The sequence below is a fragment of the Lepidochelys kempii genome, chromosome 6, assembly GCF_965140265.1.
Source record: "Lepidochelys kempii isolate rLepKem1 chromosome 6, rLepKem1.hap2, whole genome shotgun sequence".
NCBI classification, from domain to species: Eukaryota; Metazoa; Chordata; order Testudines; family Cheloniidae; genus Lepidochelys; species Lepidochelys kempii.
The window spans coordinates 70,832,014-70,849,688 of NC_133261.1; the positions used below are offsets into that span (position 1 = coordinate 70,832,014).

General features: G+C 40.3%; 2 protein-coding genes across 2 annotated transcripts in view; both read left to right on the plus strand.

Annotated features, from left to right (window-relative positions):
* LOC140913609 (cytosolic phospholipase A2 epsilon-like) overlaps positions 1-3,603 on the plus strand; it is an 88,113-nt gene extending 84,510 nt beyond the window's left edge. Inside the window, exons 25-26 of the mRNA XM_073350336.1 lie at positions 1,324-1,510; positions 3,219-3,603. Coding sequence (XP_073206437.1) covers positions 1,324-1,510; positions 3,219-3,466 — 435 coding nt within the window. The 3' untranslated portion in view covers positions 3,467-3,603. The remainder of the gene's footprint in view (positions 1-1,323; positions 1,511-3,218) is intronic.
* A 10,432-nt stretch (positions 3,604-14,035) lies between these two features.
* LOC140913610 (cytosolic phospholipase A2 epsilon-like) overlaps positions 14,036-17,675 on the plus strand; it is a 45,491-nt gene continuing 41,851 nt past the window's right edge. Inside the window, 2 exon segments of the mRNA XM_073350337.1 lie at positions 14,036-14,062; positions 16,441-16,513. Coding sequence (XP_073206438.1) covers positions 14,036-14,062; positions 16,441-16,513 — 100 coding nt within the window.

Sequence of the window (17,675 nt, forward strand, 5' to 3'; positions counted from 1 at the left end):
AGTATTGCATTAAGCAATGTGACTACACATCTGTCACATGCTGTTTGTTCTCTCATTTTATCCCCAGAGGGAGAAGTGCATGGTGTGTCTTGTTTGGTAGGTGGTGGTTGTTAAAGAAATGTACCTGTTGATTTGTATTCATATTAGAGAAGGCAAGATCAAAGAAATTCTTCTTGCACTTGGAGCAGAAAGTGGTGAGGTTTCCATACTGTTTGTGGAGGGTCCTCTGTTTGTGGGGGAGTTCATTTCACTGTCTCGGATCACCCCGGAGAAGGTTGTATCTCCTGCACAGACAAGCTTTGCTCTTATTGTGGAGAGTTCCATTGTCACATAGGAGTGAAGTTGTCTAAATGAAATGAAAAATATTGTTTCATTTTGAAATGTTGATTTGAAACAAAAAAAAAACACTTTTAATCAGTTCAAACATTTCTATATAGAAAACAGAATTTTTTTTTTACTAAAACATTTCAGATGAAGATTTTTTTTTTTGTCATTCAAAATTGCTTACAGGAAAAATTTCTGTTTTCTGACTAGTTCTAATAGCGAGAGTGTTCATCACAAAATTACATGTAATTATATGGCTATTACTTCCTTTTTGATTAGATGATTTGAGGTTTTCTGGCAGCTGACTCTGTGGTAGATGGGACAATTCAATACCTTTGGACTCAAATTTCTACAAGGTCTTTCAGTAACTAATTTTTCATGTTATAAATTATCCTGATGAAGGATGGACTGGTAGTTGGAGCACTAGCCCAGGCTTTGGGAAGTCCAGGTTCAATTCCCTGCTTCCCCACAGACTTTGTGATACATTGGGCAGGTCACTTAGCTTTTCTGTGCTTCATCCTCTGATCTGTGAAGATGGGAATAATTGCACTTCCCTACCTCAGAGGGGTGATGTGAAGCTAAATACATTAAAACTTGTGAGGTGCTCAGATACTTTGGTGATGGGGCCCATATTAGTATCTTAGAAAGATACATACACTCTTTCTGCTTTTCTCTCTGATGTTCCATTTCAAAATCTATTTATGGAATCCTCTTACTCAGCAGTAGATTTAAATTAATACTTTAGTTTTCAGCTGCCTGTGGAATCTATACTACTGTAACTGCTTTCTCATTTTGTTTAAAGTGCTACAGGGAGCAAAATAAACTGCAACATCAGTATTCTATGATATAGTCTTTCTCCATCCTCATGTGTTCCCATAGGAATTCCTGTGTAACCCCTTAGATATTGAAAGGCAGTTTAACATTAGTTACTGTGTTTCAGGAAATCCTGGTCTTTGTCCCTTCTTTGAGTTCTAAAATCTTTGTTCTGTGATGATTCAGCCTCTGGACCTAATTGAGAAGTACTGCTCGGAGCAGGGAATCCCATTCCCCAGAATCGAGATGAGTGAGGAAGACAGGAAAAATCCAAAGGAGTGCTATCTGTTTGAAGATGCTGAGAGTCCAAGAGCTCCTTTAGTGCTTTTTTTCCCATTAGTAAATGACACCTTCAAAAAATACAAAGCTCCTGGTAAGTTATCAGCAGACAGTAACGTTATCTCCTTGATCAGCCTGTCCTGCACATTTCATATCTGATGAGACTCTGCTGGCTGTATCCTCCTTTCTCATTTCAATACGATCAACCTTTCCACAGACAAGAAATACCATTTTCACTCTGAGTTAATGCCACTCAACCATCCATCATTATAAGGCACAGTGCTCATTTTGGCCACACAATTATTTTGATCTCTCACACACAGTGTTGTCTTGCTGTGTATAAATGTAAATTAACTGAATCAAAAATGCAGATCCTTAAAATGGAGGCTATGAGAAACACTATATTGTTGAAGCAAAGCCCAGCCACCACTACATGCTTCATTGACATCAACGGGGGGTTTTTTACACACATTTAAAGGCCTGTGTCACACACTTGGGTCTTGAGGGGTTGAGAACTTTTCTTTCAGCATTGTTGATAAATTGTATAGTCAGTTGCTTGACCACTCTCTGGTTTGTTATGAAATATACTCAAGAGACGAAATAACCAATGTCAGTCAGGTTTATTGCTATAACTCAATAATAATAATAATAATAATATAGTACAGGAAATAGGTTCTATGTGATACCACTCTCAGAGAAGCCATCTTGTGCAATAGTGTTACATTCACCTTATGCAGAAGGTGTGCTCCCAAAGTTACACCCCATGAGCCGTATTTTTATACCCTGACGGTTTACAAGTAAAAGATACTGTGTACATCATCTAGAACTAGATTTAACCAATCAGCTTTCTACCTTGTTTTTCTGGTACTATGATGTACCCCTTTCTCTTTGTTCTGAACACCTGCATTTCAGGCATGAAGGCATCTCCTAGGTTTGTATTAGGGTAGACAAATCATATGTCTTCTCTTTCCTTTGGGACATTCCAGTACAGGCCTGTGAGACTAACTCCCTTTCTGTTGCTATGGTAAAGCACTCCTCTGTCCTGATCTTGACAGCTTTCTTAATTGCTCAAGCCAAAACTTACTTCAGGGGATGCAATGTATTATGAGACATTCTTAGCATAAGTGACCAGCGTTATATAAAAATCATAGGCCAATTTAGGCCATATAACTGCTATAATATTTGTGCTTAATGCTATTTGTGCTTAATGCTATTTGTGCTGAATACTTACTAATACCTATTATTAATAGATGTATATATGCTAGCCAGCATACATTAGTCAACAGTATCAACAATCTTCTCACTGAATGGGTCATCATTTTTCCTTCAGTATGGCCAGCCAGTGTTGGCTGGGTCATCATTGATTCACGGATTATAATTCATTTTTGAGTGGCCACCTGTCTTTTACATTCTCTCCTGCTCTCAGTATTCCATTTTGTTTTTGCTCACTACCATTGAGACATCTTCCTTTCTAGATTGGGGAAGCAGATATGCAGGTCATGTAGGTCTCCTGTAAATGATACTCATAGGGCTGACCTGTAGTAAGTGTTGTTACAATGGGTTCTTCCCTATCCTGACCCTATCAGCAATATGGTTTTTGTCAGTTCTGGAGAGTGGTAATGTAGAGATTGAAAAACTTGATTTTGCTAGAGAAACTTGCACATCCCTATGGCAATTAACTTTGCAAACTATCTCGCTAGAGAGAAATCTCCCTCCCTGGCCAATTATCACCTTGTTAATTGATATAAGCTCCAAACTGCAATAATGTTTCACTGGTAAAACTTGCAACATTTTTTTCTTAGGTGTGGAACGCAGCCCCACAGAGATGGAGGAGGGGAAAGTTGATGTCTCTAGTCCCCTTTCCCCATATACTACAAGGGAGCTCTCATTCAGTGAAGAGAATTTTGACAATCTGGTGAAAATGACTGACTATAATATCCTGAATAATGAGAACTTGATTGTTCAGGCCTTGCGCACAGCAGTGGAACGGAGGAAACAGCAAGCTCCCAAATACTACAAGGGAGCTCTCATTCAGCAAAGAGAATTTTGACATTCTGGTGAAAATGATTGACTACAATATCCTGAATAATGAAAACTTGATTATTCGGGCCTTGCGCACAGTAGTGGACTGGAGGAAACTGCAAATAAAATAGTCACTATCCAATAGACTTAATCTCCTGGGATTATATTTCTTGTGTCTTCTACTATGTAGAGAGACCAAAGCCTTCTGATGGCTTGCTAATGTTATATATCTAGTAGTAGCCTCATTGTGATGCCTCAGTGGACTCCAGTTCATTCCATTTAAGTGACAGTTCAAATAAACAGAGTTTGCTAAATAATGTCATGACCAAGACTTTACAGCTGGTTCAGTTGCAACCAAATTTCACACTATCAAGGTTAAATTTTAGGTTTTCTTACCTTATCAGTTTATCCACAGAGATACATTCATTTAAAGTTGAAGAAGTGCACTTCACCATGTTAATAAAATACATAACCCATTAAAAAGTATTTTAACATGCTCACACAAAAATACAACAGTATCTAAATCATCCTTTTAAAAAGTCAGTAATTCTGCTTTGTTTTCTGTCAGAAATGCTGCTTTGTGAATTGGAGTCTTTATAGCACATAGCGAATCCATTTTTCAGGCACTATTTCATTGTCGTGGACACACAGGAGAAGAGTCTGTCATCATTGATCTGATTATTTGTCTCTTGTCTGTTTTTTTCGGTTGGCTCTCTCTGCTGCACTTAGCACTTCAGTTTGAATACTCTTTGGCGTTCTTTAAATAAAATCTGTAAAATCGTCACTGTCCATAAACAACACCACTGGGTTCAGTAATTTTTGTTTCAACTCATTTTCACTGCCACACACATTATTAAATAACACATTATTAAAGAAAAGGAGTACTTGTGGTGCTTTAGAGACTAACAAATTTATTTGAGCATAAGCTTTCATGAGCTACAGCTCACTTCATCGGATGCCTCCATCTGTTTGCATTTGGAAAGGAAGATGTCTGTCTGTATCTGTACAAGTTTTTTCATGAAGTTGATAGATTTCCACTCCATACTGCTAAATTCCGTTCCTTGCATAATGACAGGTTTCAGAGTAGCAGCCATGTTAGTCTGTATTCACAAAAAGAAAAGGAGTACTTGTGGCACCTTAGATGAAGTGAGCTGTAGCTCACGAAAGCTTATGCTCAAATAAATGTGTTAGTCTCTAAGGTGCCGCAAGTACGCCTTTTCTTTTTGCGAATACAGACTGACACGGCTGCTACTCTGAAATCTGACATTATTAAAGGAGTACTTCAAGGTGTATCTTTTCAAAGGGTGCCATGCATAAGGCAGCATGCAGATTGTTAGGAAAGTCCAACTTTGATAGTGATTTTCAAGATATGTTGTTTGTGTGACCAAACGTTGACTAGAAATATATGGGTCCCAAGTGTTCAACTTGCCCAGCCGTCAGGTAGAAACACCTTTATTCCCCTTCCCCAAGTGGCCTAAAATACCCCTCCCCACCAGTCTAACCTCTTTTGGAGCTGGATGGCCCCGCAACTTCTTCCTGATATTCAGGAGGTGGTAAGTAGCCACAACCCTTGATATAAATGGTCTTCTAGGGGGCTGCTCTGGGTGGTTCCTCTCCCTCACCTATCCTAGAAACATTTTGTGGGTTGACAGTTGCTTGTGACGACCTTTCCACAATCCTGCAGCGGCTAGATCATGAATTATTCCTGCAGCCAGTGCTAGCACTAGACAACAGGACTGAGGTGCCCATAAGGCCTTGTCAGAGCCTCTAAGGAAACCAGAGGCATTTTCTAGCTGCAGCTTACGGGCTCATACTCTTGCTATATATTTCCAACCCAGAGCCAGTGTGTCAGAACTGACAGTGAGAATGGGAGTGTTTGCTCATGCTCAGGCAGGATGGACAGGTTACTTCTAGCTCACCCAGAAGACTTTTCTGGGTACGGCAAAAAACAAGTCTGTTCGCTCAGAGAAACAGTGGGGGGCAGTCAATTGGAACTACTTGAATATTGGATGAGAAGTGGGCCATAATATTTACATATTGTAGTGGTTATGCAGTAGGTATGGATTTGAAAGGGTATGATGTAATCCTGTTTTTTTTGTGTTCTGCGCCTTTAAAAGTAGGGGAGTCTCCCTGCCTGCGACAGGGATGGTTGTGAGACAGCCATAATTGTGTGTTTCAGGACAGACTCGGTACGTAACAGAGTCAGCAACAGTTGCTCACTCTCTCATGGAAATCTGTATATGTACTTTTGTTGTTTGTTTCTTAATTGGAAATAAAACACATTCAGACTGAAGGTACATGTTTTACTCTTTGCATATGGGGGAATACAGACTGCAGAAAGATTCAGGTTGAAGTTATTTCAATGGCATAGGCAGAATGCTCTTCATTTATTATTATATAATTTTGCCAGCTACCTTTCAATACTTAGTTACATCTATGAATAGAGATTTGAAAGATTAGCACCGTTTCTAATTTAGGGAGCAGATGAATAAGAGAACACATCATAGAGGAATATAAATTAATAAATGGTACAATATAGAGATCAGTTGGATGCTCCTATTTATCCTTTTCATAACACCAGAGCAAGGGGAACCTTGCAAAACTCACAAATAACCTGTGGTGCCCATTCCCACAGATGTTGTTGAGACAAAATGCTTATTATGAGTTAGAAAGGGACTGGACATTTATGTGAATACTATGAATGTCATCCATTGTTATACTAGATAGGATAAACATATGCGGATAGCAATCCTCATGCTTCAGGGCACAAGCCAATATCTCACTGCCTGGAATTAGGAAGGATCTTTTCCCACAAGCGTACTATTGCAAAATTGTACTATATGGGGGTTTTACACGGGGAAAATTTTTCTACAATATTTTTTGTCTGAATTTGTTGATTCAGCAAAATTGAATCATTTTGTGGAGAAGGTTCAATCTGGCTGAATTTCTGATGGGTCTATTGGAAACCTGACCGTTTTCCTAGATGCTTACCTGTCAAGCTCCCTGGGAGCTTGGACCACCAGGGTCCATGACTTTGTGGCAGCTCAGCTCTCCATCCAGACTGCCTCGGGGTCATGAATCCCAGTGCTTGCAGGGTCTATGGCCCTAGGATAGTCCACCAGGAGACTGCCACAGACAGGGCAACCTTAGTGCTTCCAGTGTGACTCTGGGGCAGCCCCACAGGAGGACAGCCCTGGGGCTGTATTCTCTTTTGTGGAGAATGATTAAGTTTTTGGTTTTCATTCAGAATGAATCCAAATTTTGAAATATCAAACTCTTCCACAAAACAGAACCTCTTTCCTCATCCAGTTCAATTTTACAATGCCCCCATAAACTTCAGGTACTGGCCACTGTTGAAAATAGAATCCAGTGTGGCATTTCCTATAGTGCTGTGTTCCCTTGTGAAAGGGTGAAGATTTCACTTCTGGAAGAAAGAATCTCGGTACCATTCAGTCCCTGCTGCCTCTGAGGGGACTCCGTCAAGACAAAGTTGCTGTTGGGGAATGTTGTATCCGCCACAGCTTTCAGAATTCATCCTTGTACCAGCGTGAGGGCAAGCACATGGACACAGGAGCTATTCAGGAGCTGCTGAGGGCTAGCTTCAGGACTGCTTCAGTTTGGACCCTGGTTCCAATAGCCACTATGGTGGCAAACAATTGTAGTTCATGTGCAGAGGGCAGGGGGACTACCATTTCCTTCCCTTTGGCAGTGAGGGCACTGCTGCTGAGGCAGAGAGCAGTGATTCCAGATGGAGTGCATGGGAGGGTGAAGCTGTCAGGAGCAAAACTCAAAGGAAGAGCTCTGGTGGCTGGCGGCCTACAAGGTTGGCAGGTGGGAATGAAGGTGGGAACAATTATGATTTTTTCAGAAAATTCACTGAGATAAACTTAAAGGCAAAGGGAGACAAAAATCAAAGAAGAGCTTGTAACATTCACCAGACCTCTTGTGGAAGTTCTAATACATTTAGAGACCCCCCTCTAATAAGATTATACTAAATTGGTGTGCAAAAAGTTAAGTCTTGTCTGCTAGCCTTGATGAAGTTTAGTATGTAGAATAAGTCTGACATTTTTGGATTTATTTAATTTTGAGTTATGAGTGGACCATCCCTCCTCCCAGAACAAAAGATAACACAACCCCAACCAGTCTAATTTTCCAGAAGTGCTTAATAAATGTGGTAATTTTCTGATTAGGAATTTTTTGAGTTGCTGCTTAGAGTGGCTTTTTGTGTTTATATCCTTATGCTACATGGTGTCAGGAATGAGTGAATCCCTTTTTCTAAAGGAATAAAGGAAAGAAAAGAGACCCCTCCATCCAGACTAACAGAGTGGTGAGTGAGTGGGGAAAGCAGAAAATAATAATAATAATATGTAATACAAGGACAAACGACTCCTGTACTAGGGTTGCCGGCAATACAAGGACTATACCAAGCAGAGAAACTGGAAAGCATTAATGGCAAAAAAACAAAAGAAACAAAAAACAACCCTGTCATAAATATAAAGGGAAGGGTAATCACCTTTAAAATCCCTCCTGGCCAGAGGAAAAATCCTTTCACCTGTAAAGGGTTAAGAAGCTAAAGGTAACCTCGCTGGCACCAGTACAATGACCAATGAGGAGACAAAATACTTTCAAAAGCTGGGAGGAGGGAGAAAAACAGAGGGTCTGTGTCTGTCGGTGTGATGCTTTGGCCGGGGACAGAACAGGAATGGAGTCTTAGAACTTAGTAAGTAATCTAGCTCGGTATGTGTTAGATTATGATTTCTTTAAATGGCTGAGAAAATAGCTGTGCTGAATAGAATGAATATTCCTGTCTGTGTGTCTTTTTTGTAACTTAAAGTTTTTGCCTAGAGGGATTCTCTATGTTTTGAATCTAATTACCCTGTAAGGTATTTACTATCTTGATTTTACAGAGGTGATTCTTTTTTACTTCTCTTAAAAGTCTTCTTGTAAGAAAACTGAATGCTTTTTCATTGTTCTAAGATTCAAGGGTTTGGGTCTGTGGTCACCTATGCAAATTGATGAGGATTTTTACCAAACCTTCCCCAGGAAGTGGGGTGCAAGGGTTGGGAGGATTTTGGGGGGAAAGACGTTTCCAAACTATGTTTTTTCAGGAACCCAGATAAAGTTTGTTGGTGGCAGTGGAAGTCCAAGGGCAAAGGGTAAAATAGTTTGTACCTTGGGGAAGTTTTAACCTAAGCTGGTAAAAGTAAGCTTAGGAGGTTTTCATGCAGGTCCCCACATCTGTACCCTAGAGTTCAGAGTGGGGAAGAAACCTTGACAAACCCAAAACCCACATCCAACAACAACCACAACAACACAAGTTGTACTGAAGTTGTAGCCACACGTTTTCACAGGCCTAGGAAAGCCGCCAGGAGAGTACAAAATAAAACTGGTTCCATCATTGACTCCCTTTGCTCTCACAGCCCATGTCATATCCCTATATCTTTGCTAGGGAAAGTCAAAGAAAAATTAAAGAGAATGGAAGATATGGGGATTATTTCCCAGATAGGAGACTGGTGTGCAGGGATGGTTGTAATACGAAAGCACAATGGCAAAATGCAAATGTGGATCTTGCACAACTTAATAAAAGCATGTTGACAAATTGGAGGATTGGGCCAAAAGAAATCTGATGAGGTTCAATAAGGATAAGTGTAGGGTCCTGCACTTAGGACGGAAGAACCCAATGCACAGCTACCGACTAGGGACCGAATGGCTAGGCAGCAGTTCTGCGGAAAAGGACCTAGGGGTGACAGTGGACGAGAAGCTGGATATGAGTCAGCAGTGTGCCCTTGTTGCCAAGAAGGCCAATGGCATTTTGGGATGTATAAGTAGGGGCATAGCGAGCAGATCGAGGGACGTGATCGTCCCCCTCTATTCGGCATTGGTGAGGCCTCATCTGGAGTACTGTGTCCAGTTTTGGGCCCCACACTACAAGAAGGATGTGGATAAATTGGAGAGAGTCCAGCGAAGGGCAACAAAAATGATTAGGGGTCTGGAACACATGACTTATGAGGAGAGGCTGAGGGAACTGGGATTGTTTAGACTGCAGAAGAGAAGAATGAGGGGGGATTTGATAGCTGCTTTCAACTACCTGAGAGGTGGTTCCAGAGAGGATGGTTCTAGACTATTCTCAGTGGTAGAAGAGGACAGGACAAGGAGTAATGGTCTCAAGTTGCAGTGGGGGAGGTTTAGGTTGGATATTAGGAAAAACTTTTTCACTAGGAGGGTGGTGAAACACTGGAATGCGTTACCTAGGGAGGTGGTAGAATCTCCTTCCTTAGAAGTTTTTAAGGTCAGGCTTGACAAAGCCCTGGCTTGAGGTCCCTTCCAACCCTGATATTCTATGATTCTATGTACAGAGAAAGACATGCTTCCTACAGTTGACCAGACATTAACTCAGTTATCAGAAGCCAAAATCTTCTCAAAGTTAGATGCTATAACATGCTTCTGGCAAATTCCCCAGGCAAAAGAATCAATACCATTAACTACATTCATCACCCCGTTTGGAAGGTACTGTTTTAATCATCTTCCATTTGGCATGTCTTCAGCACCAGAACATTTCCAAAAGAGAATCACTCAGATCATATCAGGTTTGCCTGGCATCCTTTGCTATGTAGATGATGTGTTGGTATATAGGAGAGAGAAAAATGATTACATGCAGTTTTGACATGCGTCCAACAAGCTGGCCTCACTCTGAATGAGAAATGTGAATTTGGAAAGGAGCAGATAAAATTTGTCAGACACATAATTAGCAAACAGGTACTTCAGCCGGATTCAGGCATACTGAACCCAAAAATGTTTCTAGGCATGACAAATCATTTTGCAAGATTCTTTCCAAGAAATCTTAAGATATTTCTTTAACGGTCACAATATGTGGATCTGGGCTAGCCCACAACAAAACACATTTAATAACATAAAAGAACTACTGACATCTCCATCTATTTTGGGACAATATTTGGTAAACTATTCAACAATGATAGCAGTGGACGTATTTTTACATGGTTCAGGAGCAGTACTCACACAAAAGCAGGCCTGTTGCGTTCATATCGAGAAGCCTCACAGAAACCAGGCAGCTATATTCTTGAGTGGAAAAGAAAGTTGTAGCAGTCACTTGCACCTATGAATGGTTCACTGCATGTCTGTCTGACTGGAATTTTAATATAGGAACAAGCCCTTAGTGGCATTATTGGATTCAAAAGCTGGATGATCTTCCACCTAGGATTCAAAGATTTCAGCTGCATCTGATGAAATGTCCTTCAACACTGAGTGTACTAGGGAGAGCACTCAAAGCAGCAGACACTCTATCTAGACCCCCAATAGTTCAGCTACGAATGGAAGAAGAAAAGGCTTTAGAGAAAGATGTCCATCTATGTTTACTTTGTTGTTGCAGCAATTCCAGCATGAATTGACAGCTGACTTCAGCAAATTAGAAATGAGCAACTAAAGGATGACACTTGCCAGAAACTGACTCAACTCTGCCAAAGAGGGTGGGGTTGAAGGAGTCAACTTCCAAGAAACCTATTGGTAGGACCAAAATGACATTCAAATGAGTGATGGCTTGCTTCTGAAAGGACCGCACATTCTTGGTAGTGTAAAACCACAGATTTGTTTTTCTAGAAAGGACACACATACATTATGTAGTTAGTTACTGCTCCAGATGTATTGAATTGGCTCTACTTACACAGACTTAATCAGCACAAGTCATACAGAAACTAAATAAAATATTTGCAAGACATGGAGTTCCTGTAGTTATATCTGATAATGAACCTCAATTTACCTCTGAAATATTCCTAGCATTTTCATAGGACTTTGATTTTGAACATTGTACTAGTAGACCACATTACCTACAGAGCAACAGGGAGGCAGAGAGAGCAGTGAAAACTTTAAAAAGACTTCTACAAAAATCAGTGGACCCCGATAAAGTACCCCTGGCATATCCGTCAATTCAGCTTGTGTCCAGACCATGTCCAGCAGAATTCTGACAGGAAGATGACTAAGGACACTTTGATATGTGGGGCCAATACAGCGTAAACCTAAATGGCCTGATCTGAAGGAATTTTGAAAACAGGATGCTGAAATAAAAATCCTGCCACAACAAAACTTTAGTGTTCCACACAGAAACAAAAGCACTACCTGAACTGAGACCAGGGAACAAAGTTTGGCTCAAGAGTGCCCAGACATTTGGAACTGTTCAGAAGTTGGTGGAAACTCCCAGATCCTACCTAGTGGAGATTCCAAGAGGATTTCTTTGGAGGAATTGGGTTCATCTTCAATATTTTCCAAACACAATGAAGAGAGGATCTGGGACCTGCAGGTACTCTATCAGGAAGCGAGCCCCCTCTGTGGGGAACTCCATGCACAAACTCAAGAGAAGTGATAACGTGGTGTGGAAGACAGATCAGATTCCCCTCAAAGACTTTGTCTTTAGAATGCTGTTCAAGACTATTTAAATGCAACTGATGAAGGGACATAGTAGTGTAAATAATGTTAAAGAATTTGAAGTTTATTTTGAATTGTTGTGTGTATATCCATTGGTGTACAATTAAGCTTTAATCTTTTAATATAAAGAAAGGGAGGTGTGGAGTGGTTATAGAGTTCCTAGTCCTTCGCAATTACCAGAGAAGAGACAGATGTGTTGCAGTGAGGAGCTTAATAAAAATAGGAACGTCTTAGTTAGGAAGTGCCCTAGTTCCTGCTTACAGCATGGGTTTTTGTGTTTCTGTCCTCGCACTACATACTGGACCCAGGACAGACCCCTGTAGAACCCTGCCAGATAAGCCCTCCCAGTTTGACAGAGAACCATTGATAGCTACTCTTTGAGATAGTCTTCCAACCTGTTTTATACTCACCTTATAGTTATTTCACCTTGACCATATTTCCCTATTTTGGTTATGAGAATATCACATGGGACTGTGTCAAAAGCCTTACTAAAATCAAGATACATCATGTCTGCAACTTCCTCCCTATCCATTAGCCCAGTAATCTTATCAAAGAAGGAAATTAGATAGGTTTGCCATGATTTGTTCTTGATAAATCCATGGGGACTATTCTTTATAACCCTATTAAGCTCTAGATGCTTACAAATTAATTTTTTAATAATTTGTTCCAATATCTTTCTAGATCTGGAAGTGAGATCGACTGGCCTATAGTTCCCTGGTTCCTTTTTGTTCCCTATTTTAGAGGTAGGTACTATGTTTTGCCTTCTCCAGTTCTCTGGGACCTCACCCATAAGTCCCCAAAGATAATCACTAGCTGTTCTGAGATTGCTTCAGCTAGTTCTTTTTGTACCCTAGAGTGAATTTCATCAGGTCCTGCTGACTTGCCTACATCTGACTTATATAAATATTCTTTAACCTGTTCTTTCTCTATTTTGGCTTGTATTCTTTCTCCCTTGTTGCTGTTAATAATTGTGTTAAGTATCTGGTCACAATTTACTTTTTTAGGGAAGACTGAAGCAAAATAGGCATTAAATACAGCAGCCTTCTTAATGTCATCCGTTATTAGCTCTCCTTTCCCTCTAAGTAGAGGACCTACATTTTTCTTTGAATAGAACTTCTCCTTATTTCCTTTCATGTCCCTTGCCCGGTGTAACTCCTTTTGTGCCTTAGCCTTTCTGATTTTGTCCCTATATGCTTGTTATATTCTTTTGTACTCTTCCTTAGCATTTTGTCTATGTTTCTACTTTATGTGGGATAGTTTGCTGTTGTACCTTTAATATTGTCTCCTTGAGAAGCTGCCAGCAATTCTGAACTCCTTTATCCCATAGATTTTCTTCTCATTGGACCTTACCTACCAGTTCTCTAAGTTTCTGCTTTTTTGAAGTCCATTGTCTTTGTTCTGGTGCTTTCTCTCCTTCTTTTCTTTAGGATCAAGAATTTTATCATTTCATGATTACTTTCACCCAAATTGCCTTCAACCTTCAGATTCTCAGTGCATTCCTTTCTATTAAGCGTAAAATGGCAGTCCTTCTGGTTACCTCCTGCACCTTCTGAAACCAGAAGTTGTTCCCAGTACATTATCAAAACTTATTGGGCATTTTGTGTTTTGCCATATTATTTTTCCTACAGATACCTGTGTAGTTTGAGTCCCCCATTACTACCAGGTATTGTGTTTTGGTTATTTTTGTTTTCTCTTCTAGAAATGCCTCATCCTCCATCCCCTCTTGTTTTGGTGGTCTACAGTAGTCTACTACCATGACATTGCACCTCCCCCCCCCACTTTTTACTTTGAAAAGCACTCTGGCATCATTTATAATCAAAGGGGTTGTATAAATATAAAATCTTATTCATTATTTATATGCTATGCACCCATAATTGGAAGGATAGGGCCCTTTTTTGCTGTATTGTCCCTTCCCCGCCAATCACTAAACCTACAAAGGAAATCTTTCCAGTTCCCACACCTAATGAGAGAAAGGAGATGGGACTTACTTAATTTTTGGAAGTCATGGAAGGGTGGGGCTCTGAGTCAGTTTATAAAACACCTGCTCATTCACTTCTACCTGTTTAAAGAGTATAAACCTGCTTTGGGAGTCACTGTCAGCTCTGCGACCTACGCTCAAGGGCCACCTTTAGCCTCTGACTTGAATGCATCAAAGATCACAATGGGGTCATCTACCAGTTCGTACCAGGTAAGAAAGAACAAAATAAGAGTATTTGAGATTCAGATGTGCACGCAGCTTCTGCAGTTTGTGCTGCTTTCAGAGTTTTGCTTTAACTACAGAAGCAATCGATGGTAGGCAGACCTACTATTCTCTAGCTACAGCTGTGAGAAACCTTTGTCCTACCATGCCATCTTTCATAGCAACGAAGGCACTTGGATGGGTTTTGTGTTTGCTCTATACCTCCAGCTTGATCAATTAATACAGTAGCTCTATGTCAAATAGATAGTCAGATGACGTGGTGATGGGAACAGTTTAAGAAATTATGTAATCAAAAATGACCCTGTTTTTCATGCATTTCATTTTCATGTTTTTCATTATCATGTGGTGATATACAGGGGGAACTGTGGGAAAGGTTAAAACACTTAAGGGGTTAATAAATGCCTCTAAATTTGGGGGTCCACATGTGACCCTGCAATAATGATTTATACCAACAACTGAAACTGAAAAGATGTTTCCTTTTAAATGTTGCCACTGTCTCCTCTTGCTTCCTTTAAAAAGGAAGCAAGCAAAGAAATCCATTGTGAAAGGTAAATAGAAATCAGATGAATCAGTGCACAAGTACGGTGCAAAAAATTGATCTTATGCAAAAAGTACCAGGAGAACAAACCAGGTTAGGTTTCTGTGTGTTTTTAGTGGGGGTGGAGGGTGGGATTGAATTTGCTCATCACCAAAAAGTTGAACAACTAATTAGTGATAGCAGCATTCCCTGCTTCATAGGTGAAATGTCCTTTTGTTTCTGCTTTGAATCCCTTCCTCTATCCTTTATTCACTGTGAAGTTCCTTTGTGTGTGTGTGTGTGTGGATTGGAGCATGGAACTTTTATTATTTTCTATCGTAATTCCTTTAAAAGTAAATTCATTTACGGAACACCCTACCCTCCACCCCCCCATGCTTGTGGACAGGTGCCATGTTTCTCTGATCCCTACCCAAGATAAGAGTTTTCCCAAGTCAGCCTTATGTCTCACATTCCTGACAGGATTGTTAAGTGCCATTCAGTTTTCCAGTGATTTCCCTGTGTTTCCAGGATAAATATTCTTTCTGGCTTCTTCTTTGAAGAAAAAGTTGCCCAACCAAGGATACTGAGGGAGAGAATTCTAGAGATGTCAGTTTCACTTCCTGTGTTCTACAGGGGTCTGAGTCTTTGAGACCCATTTTAGTTAATATTCTGGGCCAGATCCTCAGAGGGTGTAAGTTGGCATAGCTTTATTTAAATCAATGGAGTTATGGTGATTTGAATCAGCTGAGGTTCTGGTGCAGAATGTCAACAGTATTGATGTTAGCATTTTTGGTCCTGCTACATTAGCTCCTGTTGACTGTACAATATGCAAATAGTTGCATCATGTCAGAATGTGATGGTTTCTGTGGAGATTCTCTACTTGGGTGTAGCCCACTGTTTAGTGTGTGTTACAGTTCCCCCTTCTGTGCCAATCCACAGAGAATGAGTTTTTACAGCCACTAGCATCAGAGCTTTAGATTAAAATGCTTTCAGCTTTGGAGGTCCCTGGAATTGCTGCACCTAGGTATGAACTGCCAGACATTGCAGACTCTGAAAGATATGCAATATGCTTCTTAGGAGAAGCTCAACTAAAAGAGAGGCAGCAGATTTTTCAAATAGTTGAAGTTTCCATGTGGTTTTCAGTTGTAGCTCCATATAGAGTATATTTAAAATATCACTTAAGATTTAATAAGGAATAGACATATTGTTCATTCCTATACAGACTATGCTTCTTCTGCATGGAATCCACCAGATTAGCTGTGAATGATTACATAAAACCCAAAACAAAAGGAATGCTGTTCAGTGAGTTAGTAATAGAGTCTGCTGGAATTTAATTTGTTGTTAAAGTTATGGTGGATGTGAAATGACTTCCTTTGAATTTGCACAGATCAGTGGAACTGATATCTTTATTTTATATATATTAACTGGTATTGATAAAACAAAATAAATTTATGAGCCATCATATGTCTCCATGTCATTGGATCATAAGATGTTACGTCACACCTGTCATATTGATTGGTTAATACAATTTTCTCCCCAGCTCTTTTTATTGACAATTAGTGAGTGGAATAAGTTATAATAAATAACCTCACACCTCTAAAGTGGAGCCTCCCCTAGCTCTAACAGAATAAAAAAGGGAAGAATCTGCACAGCACAGATCTACATGGCCCTAAACCTGCACAGAGAAAGAAGCTGAATATGTCACAAGGAAGAATTTCATCCAGAAACTCTTTGGTGATTAGTATTGAAATATTTAAGATGACACAATAGCAGACTCAGCTTACTCTGGATTTCATTTCTCTCTCTGTGTATGTTCATTCCATGTCTTTTGTTTGTCATTGTTCAACAGATGGAGCCCTCTCCTTGCAACTTGCTCAGCGTAAAAGTTATCAGAATGAAAAATCTGCGGAAGGCTGACCTGCGTGAGTATCTCTCCCGTTCCCAGAGCTTCTTCATAGATGTGAAAATACTGGGTGTATAACTAAGCAACATAAACACCATACAGATTACAAAAAAGAAAAGATGAATCCCTATGCTGTACCTAGATCCCAGGTGTACACTTGGAGGACATTGTATATTATAAGAGCCTTTGTCAGTGAAATTCTAAAATCCAGTTACCATATTGTACAGAAGAAGCTTTGGCAGAATGTCTTGTCCCACCGAAACCATATAGCACTGTCAGATTCAAAAGTACCTTGGAACACACCAGAGAACCAAAGTCCATACTCTGCCCTTAGGATCCATGCATGACAGGAACTTCTGTGTGTGGCTCTCCCCAGGCAGATGGTTGAAGGGTCAAGCACCCTCACAGTGCTGTCCCTCTCCACCCCCTACCCCCATTCCTCTGAAGAGCACAGAGTGGTGTCTGCAGGTCCAGGGATTCATGAGTAGAGAGGGGGGATGTTCATCTCCTGTGTACTGTGAAATACAATACAGCCAAAGGCACTATTTCCCTTTCTGTGACAAGCTCTTTGGATTGAGGAACCCCTTTTAAGGAAGATGGGGGTCAGAAGGAGAGGCACCAGCTTCAGGGTCCCTTGCTTTCTGGCTTCCAAGGAGAGACAATGTCAGGAAGCCTCGGTAGAGCTTCAGGGAGTCCAAAGCCAATGCAGAGGCACAAGGCCTTCATGTGAATAGACATGTGTCCACAGTAGATCCTAGAGGACTTATGGGTCAGACCTCCAGTATCTTCCTCAGGGGGGCAAAACCCAGCCTTTGACAAAATAATGCAGAGGAAAATAATGAGGGGAACCTTGCAAAGCTTTCTGGTTCCTTTCTGTTTCTGCCCAGAGGCGTTTCCTCCCTCTGAGATAACCTTAGTTTAAAGAGAATAGATGATACTTTGCCAGAGGAGAAGGAAAAGGAATCTAATTCACTTTTCTCTTCTCTTATGTGATTTTCTTACTGCAAATGTGTAGGAATAATTTACTCATGGCTTTAATAAAAACAGCATCTTGTGCTTTACCTTCCTATTATGGAAGCTGCTCAGAATAGGTTGTTCAAAATAGGTTAAGACAGATTACATGACTAAATGAAAAATGCTAAGATTTAATTTCACATTTCTTCCAGTATCGTGTGTTGTGT